Source organism: Eublepharis macularius, chromosome 13 (genome assembly GCF_028583425.1).
Source record: "Eublepharis macularius isolate TG4126 chromosome 13, MPM_Emac_v1.0, whole genome shotgun sequence".
NCBI lineage: Eukaryota > Metazoa > Chordata > Lepidosauria > Squamata > Eublepharidae > Eublepharis > Eublepharis macularius.
The window spans coordinates 9,655,690-9,668,266 of NC_072802.1; the positions used below are offsets into that span (position 1 = coordinate 9,655,690).

Consider the following 12,577-nt stretch of genomic DNA (forward strand, 5'->3'; position numbering starts at 1 on the left):
CAATAGGCTCAGGGCGGGCTAAGAAATCACAAATACCATATGGAAGGGAAGAATTGTTTTCAAGCCCTATTTTCTATATAATCTCCCCTTGCCAAGAAATCCCTGCCTGTTGTGAAGCAGCTGAGGGCACTGATTTTCAACTGCTGGGTCAGGCCCCAGATTAAAAGGCTGTTACATCTGCAACACCACCACCATTTTTCAAAAGGACAAAATGAGAAAAACAGGGAGGAAGAGCAAGACATAAACAGTGGAAGAAGAAACTAGACATGAAGTAAACAGGGCTCGAGGAAGGTCCCAGCTCTAAGAAGGGCAAAGGTGAAACTCTAAGTTTATGCTGGATGGTGGCCAGACCTGCTAGGCCTCACTCTGGCTCCCCTAACAGAAAGTGCCACCTATACCACACACAATGCTGGTGTGGCTGAATGGAAAGCTAGAGCAGAGGGCAAACTCTCTTTGGGAAGAGATTGTCTGCCCTTATGAACCACCACTCTGAAAAGACTCCAAAGAAATTTCAACTCCCCAGAAACACAGTTTGAAACACGCTGAAGAAAAAGGCTCACAATCCAAAGTACAAAAGCAAATGGCACTCAGAATTTTTACACTACACATTACTGGCGGAAGATAATGAAGACTTGAAATGATTACTGATGAAGGTTAAAGGTGAAAGCACCAAAGCAGGATTACAGCTGAAAATCAAGAAGACAAAAAGTAGTAACTACTGAGGAATTACACGATTTTAAAGTTGACAATGAGGAAATTGAAATTGTTCAAGATTTTCTATTCCTTGGCTCAATCATCAACCGAAAGGGAGACTGCAATGAAGAAATCAGAAGGAGATTGAGACTTGGAAGAGCAGCTGTGAGGGAGCTAGAGAAGATCCCTAAAGATAAAGACATCTCTCTGGAAACCAAGATCAAGATAATCCAAACTATGGGACTCCCCATTACTATGTAGGGATGTGGAAGTTGGATGGTGAAGAAAGCTGACAGGAAGAAAATTGATTCTTTTGAAATGTGGTGCTGAAGGAGATTTTTGCGGATACCATGGACGGCTAAAAGACAAATAAGTGGGTACTAAATCAAATCAAGCCTGAATTCTCCCTAGAAGCTAAAATGACAAAATTAAGGCTATTGTACTTTGGTCACATCATGAGAAGACAAGATTCTCTGGAAAAGTCAATAATGGTGGAAAAAGTGGAAGGCAGTAGGAAAAGAGGAAGACCCAAAATGAGATGGCTGGACTCAATAAAAGAAGCAACGTCCTCCAGTTTGCAAGATCTGAGCAAATCTGTTAATGATAGGATGTTTTGGAAGTCTTTCATTCATAGGGTTTGCCATAGGTCAGAGGCAACTTGACGGCGCATAACACACACACACTCTAAGAGCCACAGACAAGCCCTTTTCATTATGGTCCACCAGTCATGCCTACATGTAGTTTTTGAAAGTGCTAAATTACCCAGCCTGAAACTCATCACTGGGAGTCCAATTGTCTTACTTCCTGCAGTGGAAAAGAGCACGAGTCCAGTAGTACCTATCTGACTAACAAAATTTGTAGTAGGGTATGAGCTTTCATGAGTCACAGCTCATTTCTTCAGATACTGAAGTTTGAAATACCTTCGGTATCTGAAGAAGTGAGTTGTGACTCACAGGATTAATTCAACATTTCTTGCCTTGCCTGGGGACAATACTCCCCCAATATGTAAGTTAATTAACAAGGTAAAGTGGAGCTGGGACTGGAAATACCAGGCTAACTGATCTTACAGATGAACCCTCAGTTCTCCTGGCTTCTGATCTTAAAATTAAAGGCCCATTAATACCCACCGAATTGCCAGGGGATGCAAACTAGGTTCATCAAGTTCACATCTGTAATACGCAGGAATTAGAGACATTAAAAAGTTGATGGGTGGAAATATAGTGATTGGCCCCTGTATTAATATCCTGACAGGAAGGTTCTGCTAAGTCATCGTTACTTCTGGAGCTCACAATAACTTGTAGCAATATGGGGCCCACTTGTGCAATTTTTGGCTGAACAGGATTTTATTCTGAACAATCCAATTTACAAAGAGATGATATTTGTAAGGGTGGTTTTTTTTTGCGGGGCCTCAGAGCCTCAGGCTGAGCAGGGCATCTCCTTTCTAAGAGTCCTTCAACTGGAGATGCTGAGGAATGGACCTGGGTCTTTCGGCACACAAAGCATGTGTCCCTCCACTGAGCGAAGAGACTCCCCCTCCCCCTACGTAAAAAAGCAAAACAACCTCACTGAAGAAACAGACTGGCATGGCAGGCAATGCCAAGAGTAAGACAGGGGAAAAGACAAAGCCAGCTGAGTGGGCAGCAAATGTCCCCCTCCTTTCTCTGACAGCCACACTCACACCCACCAATTTCAATGGTAGATTGTGATGGATTTTAATTCCAGGCTGTTCTGGGATCCAGTCTTGCTGAAAAGTTGAGTATAAGGACAGGAACTATAATAACCAATTTATACATGCATATAAACATATGAACTCCATGAATGGGGAAGCCCAGAAAGGCAGGTAAGCCCAAGGGCAACAAAAGGTGGTCACAGATATGTAGTATGCCTGATAAGTCAACAAGGCCAGTAATAAAGTAGTGCTCATATGGCATGACTATGGGGGCTCCACATAGAGATGGGAATTTTGTGGTTTCCCTATTGCTGGTGCAGTTGCAAATACAGCACAGCAGCAATGAGGCTTCCACATGGCAGGTTTCCCACATTTTCCCTGCCCCAATCCCCCAGTAGTGGCCACCTGCATCCCCTGAGCGACCAGGGCTTTCACATACTTTTTTAAAAAAATTGGCAGTCGGCACTAAAATATCATTATATCGATATACTATTGTAATGATAGGTGTAGCAGGTTTTCTGAATTTCCAGCTTCTAGTCTTTCTCCTTGTGAAGATATGCCTTTTCACTTATATCTCAACAAGGGACGAGGGTTGATACTTTTAAAAGAAAATGAAAGCTGGGAATCAACAGAACCTGCTGCACCTATTGTTACAACAGTATATTGATATAATGATATTCTAGAGCAAAATTTTTTAAAAATTAAAAAACAACATTGAAACTAGATCACAGAAAGCTGCACATGTTGCTCTGTGCCAATCTGTGACACAAATCCCATATAATCACCACCGCAACACTCACGCAACACAAGGAAGGGTTCTCCTTTCTCCGTTCACTAGCTGCTCAAACGCTGACATCACAGAATACTCTTCCACTTGGAGGGCATCAGGGTCATCTGTCTGACCAGGCAGTTTTCCCAGAGGGTACTGTTGCCACTTTGTTCCCTCTGCAAGAGAAGAAGCATTTAAGGGACTCTCCCAAGCCAGTGTGCTACTCAACTGTTTAAAAGATTAGGAAGACTGAGGAAAAGTAGCAGCTGCCAGAAAGTGGGAGGCAGATCTGGGAAAAGAACCAACCACGATCGCTAACAGGTACTCTAAGTAATGGAAGTGTTTGGATCAATGACCCTAAGAACCTGGAAAGAACTACGCCTCCCTTCTTTGTAATACTGGAAGAAACCATTCCCTAATAAGGTGAATTATTCACGTCTGACAAAAGGGAGTTATTCACACAGCACACAATTATAGGGTTGCCATTTCCCCAGTGGAGGCAAAGATCCCCAGCTCTCACCCTCCACCCCCTGCCACCATTCACCTGGCTGGCAGCGGGGGGAAGGGATGGCACAATGACATCACTCCTAGGAGTGATGTTATTACACAGGCCTGGGAGCCCTCCCATGCTTTGCACTGGGCCAATCTGGACCCCAAAGGGCCGAATTGGACTCATTTGTGGCCCAAATTGGCCTGGTGTAAAATGCACCCACACAAAGATGATTAAGGAAAGTGCTAGGTCTTCCCCCCTCCCACCAGAAGAGTAAGGGGACCTGGCATCCCTATACAATCAGCATAGGGAATTATCTGCCACAAGATGTAATGTCCATTTGTTTAGGTGGCTTTAAAAAAAAGATCAGACCAACGCATACTGGACATATCCCTACTGTTTATTAACCACATTAGCTAAACAGAACTTCCATGTTCAAAGGCAGCGAATCATGAGGAGAAAAGGCTATCATCCTGCTATGGACTTTCTCAGAAGGATCTGACTGCCCTTTGATGGAAAACAGACCTGGGCCAGACCCAACACAAATATTCTTTTGTTTCTTCAAAGGTACAGAAAGAACATAGATGAGGAGATGGCAATTTTGCTTTGTTTCATGCACAACATACCGGAATGAAAAGTCTTCAGATTACATTGAACTGCCTGATTTCCCAATCACCTTATTTGATTGTGAAATACATTTGTATGCTATAACCACTCTGGTTGAATTTTAATAAATTGTACTTGTTTATGTTGGAGAAAAGGGTGATTTAAAAAACCACTCTAAAAGTCGCGGTGGGGGGAAGGCCACACAACAGTGGCCAGCAAAACAGAATTATTCAGGAGGGCATTCTTGTAGAGAGAGCAAAGCTGCACAGTAGTGGATCCGTTCACAAAGGAAATTTTATTGGGGACAAAATCTTTCCTACACTGATTGTCTTGTTGCCTCAAACAAAGAGTTCTACATGCACTGTTCTTGTTTATTTTTCCTCCGTTCTACAGTCCCAGCCCAACTACATTACTTTGCCTCACTAGGATTTTTTTTACTATTAGTTTCAATTGCTAGTATATCTTGCTTACTGATTGACTGAAAAGGTTTTTTTTTAATTATACTTGTAATCTGTCTTTAGTCCTGGTGAGAAAAGTGAACTAAAAATGAAAATAGTATAATAATCCACAGGGAGTGGATTTCTTGAGCAAGACCCTTCAAATACAAAACATGCAACTACCCTGTCTCAGAAGGTGCATGTACACAGTGTGGCGGCCTACCTTGGGAAGATCTCGTCTAGGCAATGCTGGTGTTATGCACTTCCGAGTTTCCACAGTATGTTACCAGATCCAGATCCTGGATCCCATCCTCCCCCTGCCCATTCCAAACTTCCACCCATCGACTGCTGCTTGTGCACACATTTGAAGGTAAGGCAATAGTCCTGGCCCTCACCAAACCAAGAGGCAGTTTGTACCTGAGCTGACTTGCCAAGCCGACCCCTGGAGTGCTGCCCTCTTCTCAGCCAAAGCCATGGAGTTCTCAGCATGGAACGATTCAGGCAAATGCAGAGACTGAGTTTTCATCTCTTTCTCTTCCTCGGCCAGGTCTCTTTCTTGGGCAGGCCCCTCTGGCCTTCCTGCCCTCTTGTTGAGCCCGCGGGCTGCCCCGCTCTGTTCGGCTTTCCACTGCAAGCTTTCCACTGTATAAATGGGCTGTCGGCGGAGGTCTACAGCTGAGCCTGGGCTAGGAAGGGAATCATCTTCTTGGGTGTAGATGGAGGTGAGGTAGAGAAGTTTCTCCTGCGTGTCTGAAGGCAAAGGGGGCTCCATGCTCCGCAAAATCCTAGGAATGAAAATCAAGCCAGGGCAAAAAAAAATCATTTTAATGTTGCCCCTGAGGAACACACAAGCAAGATATCAAGGCAATAGCCCTCCCCTGCCCTTGCTTATCCCACAACTGGTACTAGTGCCATAGTGTCTCTAAATATGGAGGTTCCATTCATCCACAGATGCACAAGCCAGTTAATTTTTGTCTGCTTTGCTCTGTTTTCTGTTGTCTTTGTTCCTGTAAAGACACATGCAGCCTTTTCCAAACCCAGAGCTGATCTAGACAGGCTTTCTACTTAATTTTAAAAACCCCTTACAAACTTTTTTTAAAATTTTTATTGGGTGAGTAAAAATTAATATTACACATTTTCAATTAAAACCCTCACTTCCCTGTTCTCCCACCCTTTTCCCTCCCCCCTTAATCTAAGACTTCCAACAGTTTTCCACCCCGCTGTCTGAATCTACTACTTATATCCCCTTTTCTATTCTTAACTGTCTTAACACACTAGTAAAATAGATAATATATATTAGATTAAACAAAACCTAACATCAAACTATCAGTTACATTATGTTTCTAACTTATCTCCTCTCTTATCTTGTAAAGATCAGTATCTCCTCCTTTCTGCAAAATTAATAGTTATCTAACAATCATAATTGTCCCTTTTCCAAATACTTCTTTTCCAAATACTGTTTTAGTTTACCCCAGTCATTAAGAAATTCTTCTGGATTCTGTTCTCTCAACTTTCTCGTCATTTTATCCATTTCTGCCATGTACAGCAATTTTTGTATCCAATTTTCAATAGATGGTACTTCTTGCATCTTCCACTTCTGAGCATATAAAATTCTTGCCACTGTTGTCATATAGAATAATAAAGTTCTTTGTTGCCTGGGAATCTCTTCTAATTTCAGATTTAGCAACAACAGTTCTGGGTTATTTATTGGGATTTGTAAAATTTCAGTCATAACTTCTGTAATATCTCCCCAGAACTGCTTTGCTACCTCACAAGTCCACCACATATGATATAATGAACCTTCATGGTTTTTACATTTCCAGCACTTATCTGACATTTTGTTGTTCCCATGTGCTATTTTCTTCGGCGTTAGGTACCATCTATATATCATCTTATAAACATTTTCTTTAATATTGGTACAAGTCGGTATCTTCAATGTATTTCTCCACAAATATTCCCATGCCTCCATTGTTATGTCTCTATTACAATATATGGCCCACTTCACCATCTGGACTTTAACAGTTTCATCCTCTGTATACCATTTTAACAAAATCTTATAGACTTTAGAAATCTTTTTCTTGCCTTCTTGTAGTATACTTTCTTCCAATTCAGTTTTTCCATTTAAATCCTGATTTTAAACAATCCTTGTCATATAAGTCTTTAATCTGTCTGTATTGGAACCATCCACAGTGAGAGGATAATTCGTCTCCTGTTTTAAGTTTAATCATATTTTGCTCCATTTTCAACACCTCCTTATATGACAAACATTCCTCTCTGTTGTAAATTGTTCTTGGGTCAATAACTTCCAGTGGCACCACCCACGTTGGGATACCCTCATCCAAATATTTTTTATATTTTTGCCAGACTGTGTAGAGGCTTCGTCTAATGTAATGATGCAGGAACATAGAGTCCGCTTTAATTTTATCATACCATAAGTACGCATGCCAACCAAAGAGTTTCTTGTATCCTTCAAGTGTTAAAAGTTTAAGATTCTCTAACGACATCCATTCCCTGAGCCACACCAAACATATTGCTTCATGGTATAGTCTTATATTTGGTCATTGTAGTCCCCCTCTTTCTTTGGCATCACATAACACTTTCATCTTCACTCGAGGCTTCTTCCCTGCCCATACAAAGTCCAATATTTTCCTTTGCCACTTATCAAATTGTTTATTGTCTCTTATTATTGGTATTGTTTGCAATAAAAACATAATCCGTGGTAGTACATTCATTTTAATTGCTGCTATTCTTCCCAGCCATGACAAATTCAACTTATTCCATTTGATTAAGTCTCTGTCTATTTGTTGCCATAGCTTTTCATAATTGTTCTTAAATATGTCAATATTTTTAGCAGTAAGTTCTATTCCTAAATATTTTACTTTATGTGTTACCTCGCAATTGGTAATTTCCATTAACTCTTCTTGTCTTTGTTTCACCATATTCTTGCATAAAAGCTTAGATTTTCTTTTATTAACATAAAATCCGGCCAAATCTCCAAATTCTTTTATCTTATCCAACAATCTTGGCATGTTTTGAATTGGATCTTCTACAATAACCATTACATCATCTGCAAAGACTCTGACTTTAAATGTAAAGCCGGCGCCCGGGGCCAGGAGAGGCGGAGGCGCAGAGGCGCAGCAGCGGTGGTGGCGCAGGCAATGGGGGGGCGCACGGAGCGAGCCCGCAACCCCCCCAGGGAGCAGAGAGGCTGGGCAGGCGGGGCAAGACGGGCCGCAGCCTGGGCAGACGCCAGTGCAGGCGCTGCAGGGCCGGCTCCACCCGACTGGATGGCAGGCCCGGAGGCGGAGCGGGGCAGAGAGGCGGGACAGGCCTGAGAGCCGCCAGGAGAGGCAGGCCAGCCTGCCTGTTAGGGAGAAGGAGGGATCAGGGCGACACAGGGGGCGTAAGTGAAGCCAGGAGAGCCAGTCCCAGGGAATTGGCTGAGCAAAGAGGGTGTGGCCACACCTGGCCCAGGTAGCGAGTGTAGCCATGGGGGCTGGCTCAGGGGAGAGGGGGTGGAGCTGGCCCTAGAGGGGAAGGTATTTAGGTGGGCTCCACACCCTGGCCAGGGAGGAAGAACGCTGAGGCTGTCCCTGCTGTGAAAGAGGCAGCTGGCGAGGGGAAGCCAAGGACCGAAGAGCTCACTAGCTCAGGCCCAGGCCCCCATTCTGAGGCACAGGGGGAGCCCAAGGGGGGGCCGTGACAGAACACCGCTGCCAACCCACCGGATAGTCGCCGCGGGCCCCCTGGACAGACTTTCCGCCGCCCCTGCCAGGGGGTCCGGACCCGTCGCTGCAACCCGGGGACGCAGGGGGCGTGACAAACATCTATGCATCATCTTTTCTCTCTCTCCTCCCTTTAAATATTTTTTTTCTCAATTTCTGTATTTAGGAAACTTACTGCCCATTGTTCCCCTAAAAATAAATAATACTCAAAAAAGCTTGAAACGCTGCTCTGGGCAGGAGAAGGGGGAGTTGGCTTCATGCCTGCCCAAGGGTCAGCCAATCAGCACTCTGTACAGTTGGCCTCTGATGGAAACAGGAAGTACTGGTTGCTCCTGGACTCAATTCTCTGAGAAAGGTGGTTGCTCTGCATGGATAACTAGCAGGCTCTTCCCCCTAGCTAAGTATGTCTGCAAGAACCAGAAACACTGCAGAAAGAAGATAACTGGGGCTTCTTTTCATTAGGCATCAGGGAGGACATGAACACCCTACAAGCACTGTTGCCAGCAATTCCTGCAGGCAGAGGCCTGCACATTTAGGTTCAGTGAAGGCAAGTAATTTTTCTCTTAGTGAGTGCTAACTCCACCTCACCACCAAATGTTCTGGTGTGCGTACACATATGCATAGCCATGCACACACAGGATCCTGGGAAAGAATAAGGTTGATCTCTCACTTCTTTTGGTCCCATACTTCCTCAAAAAAGCTCAAAGCAGTGCAAATGATTCTTCACCCTTCCATTTTGACTTGTGAGGCAAGCTGGCTGAGAGGGAGTGAATAGCTGAAGATCCACATAGTAAGCTTCATGGCCAAGGGAAGATCTAGACTTTATCTCCTAGTTTCTCAGTCTACCCACTCTACAACCCTAGTGCCTCACTTCGGGGAAGGTACCAGGGCAGGCTGAGAGCAGCAGAAAACTGGCTCTGCTCCCCACATGCGTCGAAGTCAGCATGGGCAAGAGCAGACCTCTTCCACAAAGCTCTCTGCAAGTGCTGCAATGAAGGAGCACGTGAGGGCTGGACTGCCACAGACTCTTCCCTCGTCAAGTTGTCTGCAATCTGTGAAAAGTTTGGGGGAATGAAAGGATTTTTGTATTGGGCATCCAAGAATGGGGGGGTCATCAGGGCTGAGAACCGAGGTGGTGGAGTGGGAAAGTGCAGGACACAGACTATAGAGACTCCAGTTCAAATACCCCCTAGTCATGCCAGGAAACCATTTTTATAGATTTCTGTCTATAGGAATTAGTAAAAATGAAAAGAAGACATGCTAATAATTCGCATGGGTAGTGTAGGCCGGAGTAGGCATGCCACACAGCCGCCTTTAATTTCTCTTTACATTTCTACATTCCTGATCTCCTGGTCAGTTGGCACACCACAACAGGAATCAGGGAGTAGTTATGTTTTATCTAGTTCTCTCACCCTTCACAGAGCACAATATTCCCATACACTCTAAGTAATATTCTTACATGTCTTAAGGTCCACTGTGTGCTTTTCACTATGCCTAATAGATAAGACAGAAGGCTGATCACAGCATATCTGTCCAGTGGCCTGTAACTGGTTCAGAACTAGTTTAGAACACGCTACTATTGTTGTAACTGTTGCTATAGACATATTTGGGCATTGCTCTTTTCCGGGTTCCTGAAAGCTTTCTCAATAAAACACTCGCCTCCATCTTGGAGGGACAGACTTTGCATCCAGATCAGTCTCGTGTCGTTACTACAGGTAGAAACCCATGCACTTAGAAATACAGTATGCATCTCTGTTAAAAAAACACACACAACAGAAATGGTATTAAGAGAACCCCCAAAATACACTGTCATCAACTCAACAATTCAACAAGAAAGCAGAACAACATGTGGGACAGCCATAGATATTAGAGGGGGTACAGCAACGATTGCAGCAGGGCATTTGACATGCTTCCAAGTAATGACAGTTCCAAAACGGTTTTAGGTAGGTTAGCCCTGTTCGTTTGTATAGAACAGGCGGACTGGAATCCAGTGGCACCTTAGAGACCGACATGATTTTCAGGGCATGAGCTTTTAGGAGTCAAAGCTTCCTTCTTCAGATACAGGCTATAAAAATCTTTTGGCCTCTAAAGATGCCACTGGACTCCGATCCTGCAGTTCCAAAACAGTTCAGCAAACCTCAAACATTCTCACCCATGTGCTTTGCCCTTCCCTAGTTTGGCATATGAAATGATCAAGCAGACCTTTCCAGAACACTGAGCATGTCCACAATGGGATACAGCAAAAGCAGAGCCTCTTGGTTCTGAAGGCATCAAGCCCTTTAGAATCTGTTACGGTGGAACTGAATCTACACTTATGGAGAAGCCCCTGAAAAGACTCCCAAGGGTTAAAGCCATAGAGCTCTGCTCTAAGTCAACGCCAATGTGTGATGTTCACTTACAGATGCAGGAGGTGGGGGCTTGCCCAACAAGGAGCTTCCAAGCAATCCTCAAGGAGCTTCAGCCACTGAAGTGAAACACGATGGAGAAAAAGCACTGGAGAGGTTTCATTTCTATTTTTGGAGCTCCTGGAAGAGCGCTTTGACTTTTTCTCTTCATAAAGAAACATGGAAGAAAGGGAAAAGAGAGACTTAGTTGGCATAGCACAGTGTGTATTGAATCGACCTATAAGTGGAAGACCTGGGCAGAGTGCCAGATTTGCCATGAACTCATCACAAGACCATGAGCCACTTCCATCTCCTGCTCTCAGCCTCAGCTCTTCTACCTGTAAAATGGCTGTAAGAATGGCCAGTTTATCTTAAGACTAACTGACATGTCAATTAGTAACCCATACACTGTCTGCAGCACCAAGCACTGGTGGTTGCAAGGAAATGGCACACACCAGGTTTCACAGTTATAATTAAATATACACAGGAGTACCCTCCACCACTGCTTTAATGCGCTGGCATAATGTTCAGTTCTGCCAAACATCTGCCAAACATCTTTCTGTAAAACATCTCTAAGAAGCCCTTTAGTCCCATAAAAAAAAAATCTTTGCCTACCATTCCCTTATCATACTGGTTATTCTAGTATCTGATCCAGCCCTCCAATATACTTTAACTTAAATATTTCACTTTCTTTGTTTCTATACTGAAACACATTGGGCTCTGGTTGCAGACCCCTGGTTTAAGGATAACTCACTCCTGGCTTACAGCAGACTATTAACACCCTAACCAGCAAAATTTTGCCCCCGACTCTGTTGTTCATACTACATGGATTTAGTCTTGGCCTCCAGACTTCTTGCAACATGGCTACATTTTGTGATTGTGTATTTTGTTTCTTTCCTTGTGATGGCATGAGCTTAAAAGTGTTATTAAATGAAAGCATTGGGGGAACTCTTTGAAAAAACACTGCACAATCCTGAGTGTCCACAAGCAGGATAACTGGAAGGGAGCGCACAACAGGTGTATCTAGTGCTGCTACTAGAGAAACACATTAATGTTAACACTTTCCACAAACCAGTCTAGCCCAAAAGATGCCCCCAGCCTCAGTCCAGCCTATCTGGCCACCTGGATTCAAGACACTGCAACATCGAGACTTGACTACTGTAATGCACTCTACATAGGTTTCCCCTCAAAGTTAACTCGGAGACTCCAGTTGGTGCAGAATACTGCAGCTCAGATATTATCAGGAGTGAGGGACAACATGCATATCACTCTCATTCTGCAATCACACCTATCAGTTGCTGGGCTCAATGCAAGGTTTTGACTATCACATACAAAGCCCTTCATGGCACTGGTCCCTCGTATCTACTGGATGGCCTCTCTCCCTATCCTCCACTATGGCAGTTTCACTCATCTGAGCACGGCCTTCTGCAGCTGCCACCCTGCAAATGGGCAAAATCAACACCTGCCTCTACATTTGCATTCTCTGTTGTGGCTCCCATCTTACGGAACAGCCTGCCTAAAGCCAGTCTCCTAGCTTTCTGTAAACTGTGCAAATCCAAATTATTCAAGAGGGCTTCTTTTACACAGGTAGGAGGGCTATGATGTAATGAAATCATTGAAAGAAATATGAACTGTTCTACTACTGAGCACTGTCTGTTACTGTCATTAATTATGGCCTGTCCAATTGCCTGTTTTCTTCAACATTGTTTTAGCCCTATATAAGATTTCTGTTTTTTCAAATTTCTGCAATCTATACCCTATTGTATTGTTTACTGAATGCCCTGGGTGTTGATTGTATTGAATT

The 12,577-nt window shown here is 43.8% G+C and overlaps 1 protein-coding gene across 3 annotated transcripts in view; it reads right to left on the reverse strand.

Moving 5' to 3' along the window:
* LAS1L (LAS1 like ribosome biogenesis factor) overlaps positions 1–12,577 on the reverse strand; it is a 59,772-nt gene that overhangs the window by 5,601 nt on the left and 41,594 nt on the right. For all 3 annotated transcript variants that reach the window (XM_054996400.1, XM_054996401.1, XM_054996399.1), the window contains 3 exons: positions 10,789–10,939; positions 5,082–5,449; positions 3,163–3,307 (listed from right to left, as the gene is read on the reverse strand). In XM_054996400.1, the coding sequence (XP_054852375.1) occupies positions 3,163–3,307; positions 5,082–5,449; positions 10,789–10,939 (664 nt within the window). The remainder of the gene's footprint in view (positions 1–3,162; positions 3,308–5,081; positions 5,450–10,788; positions 10,940–12,577) is intronic.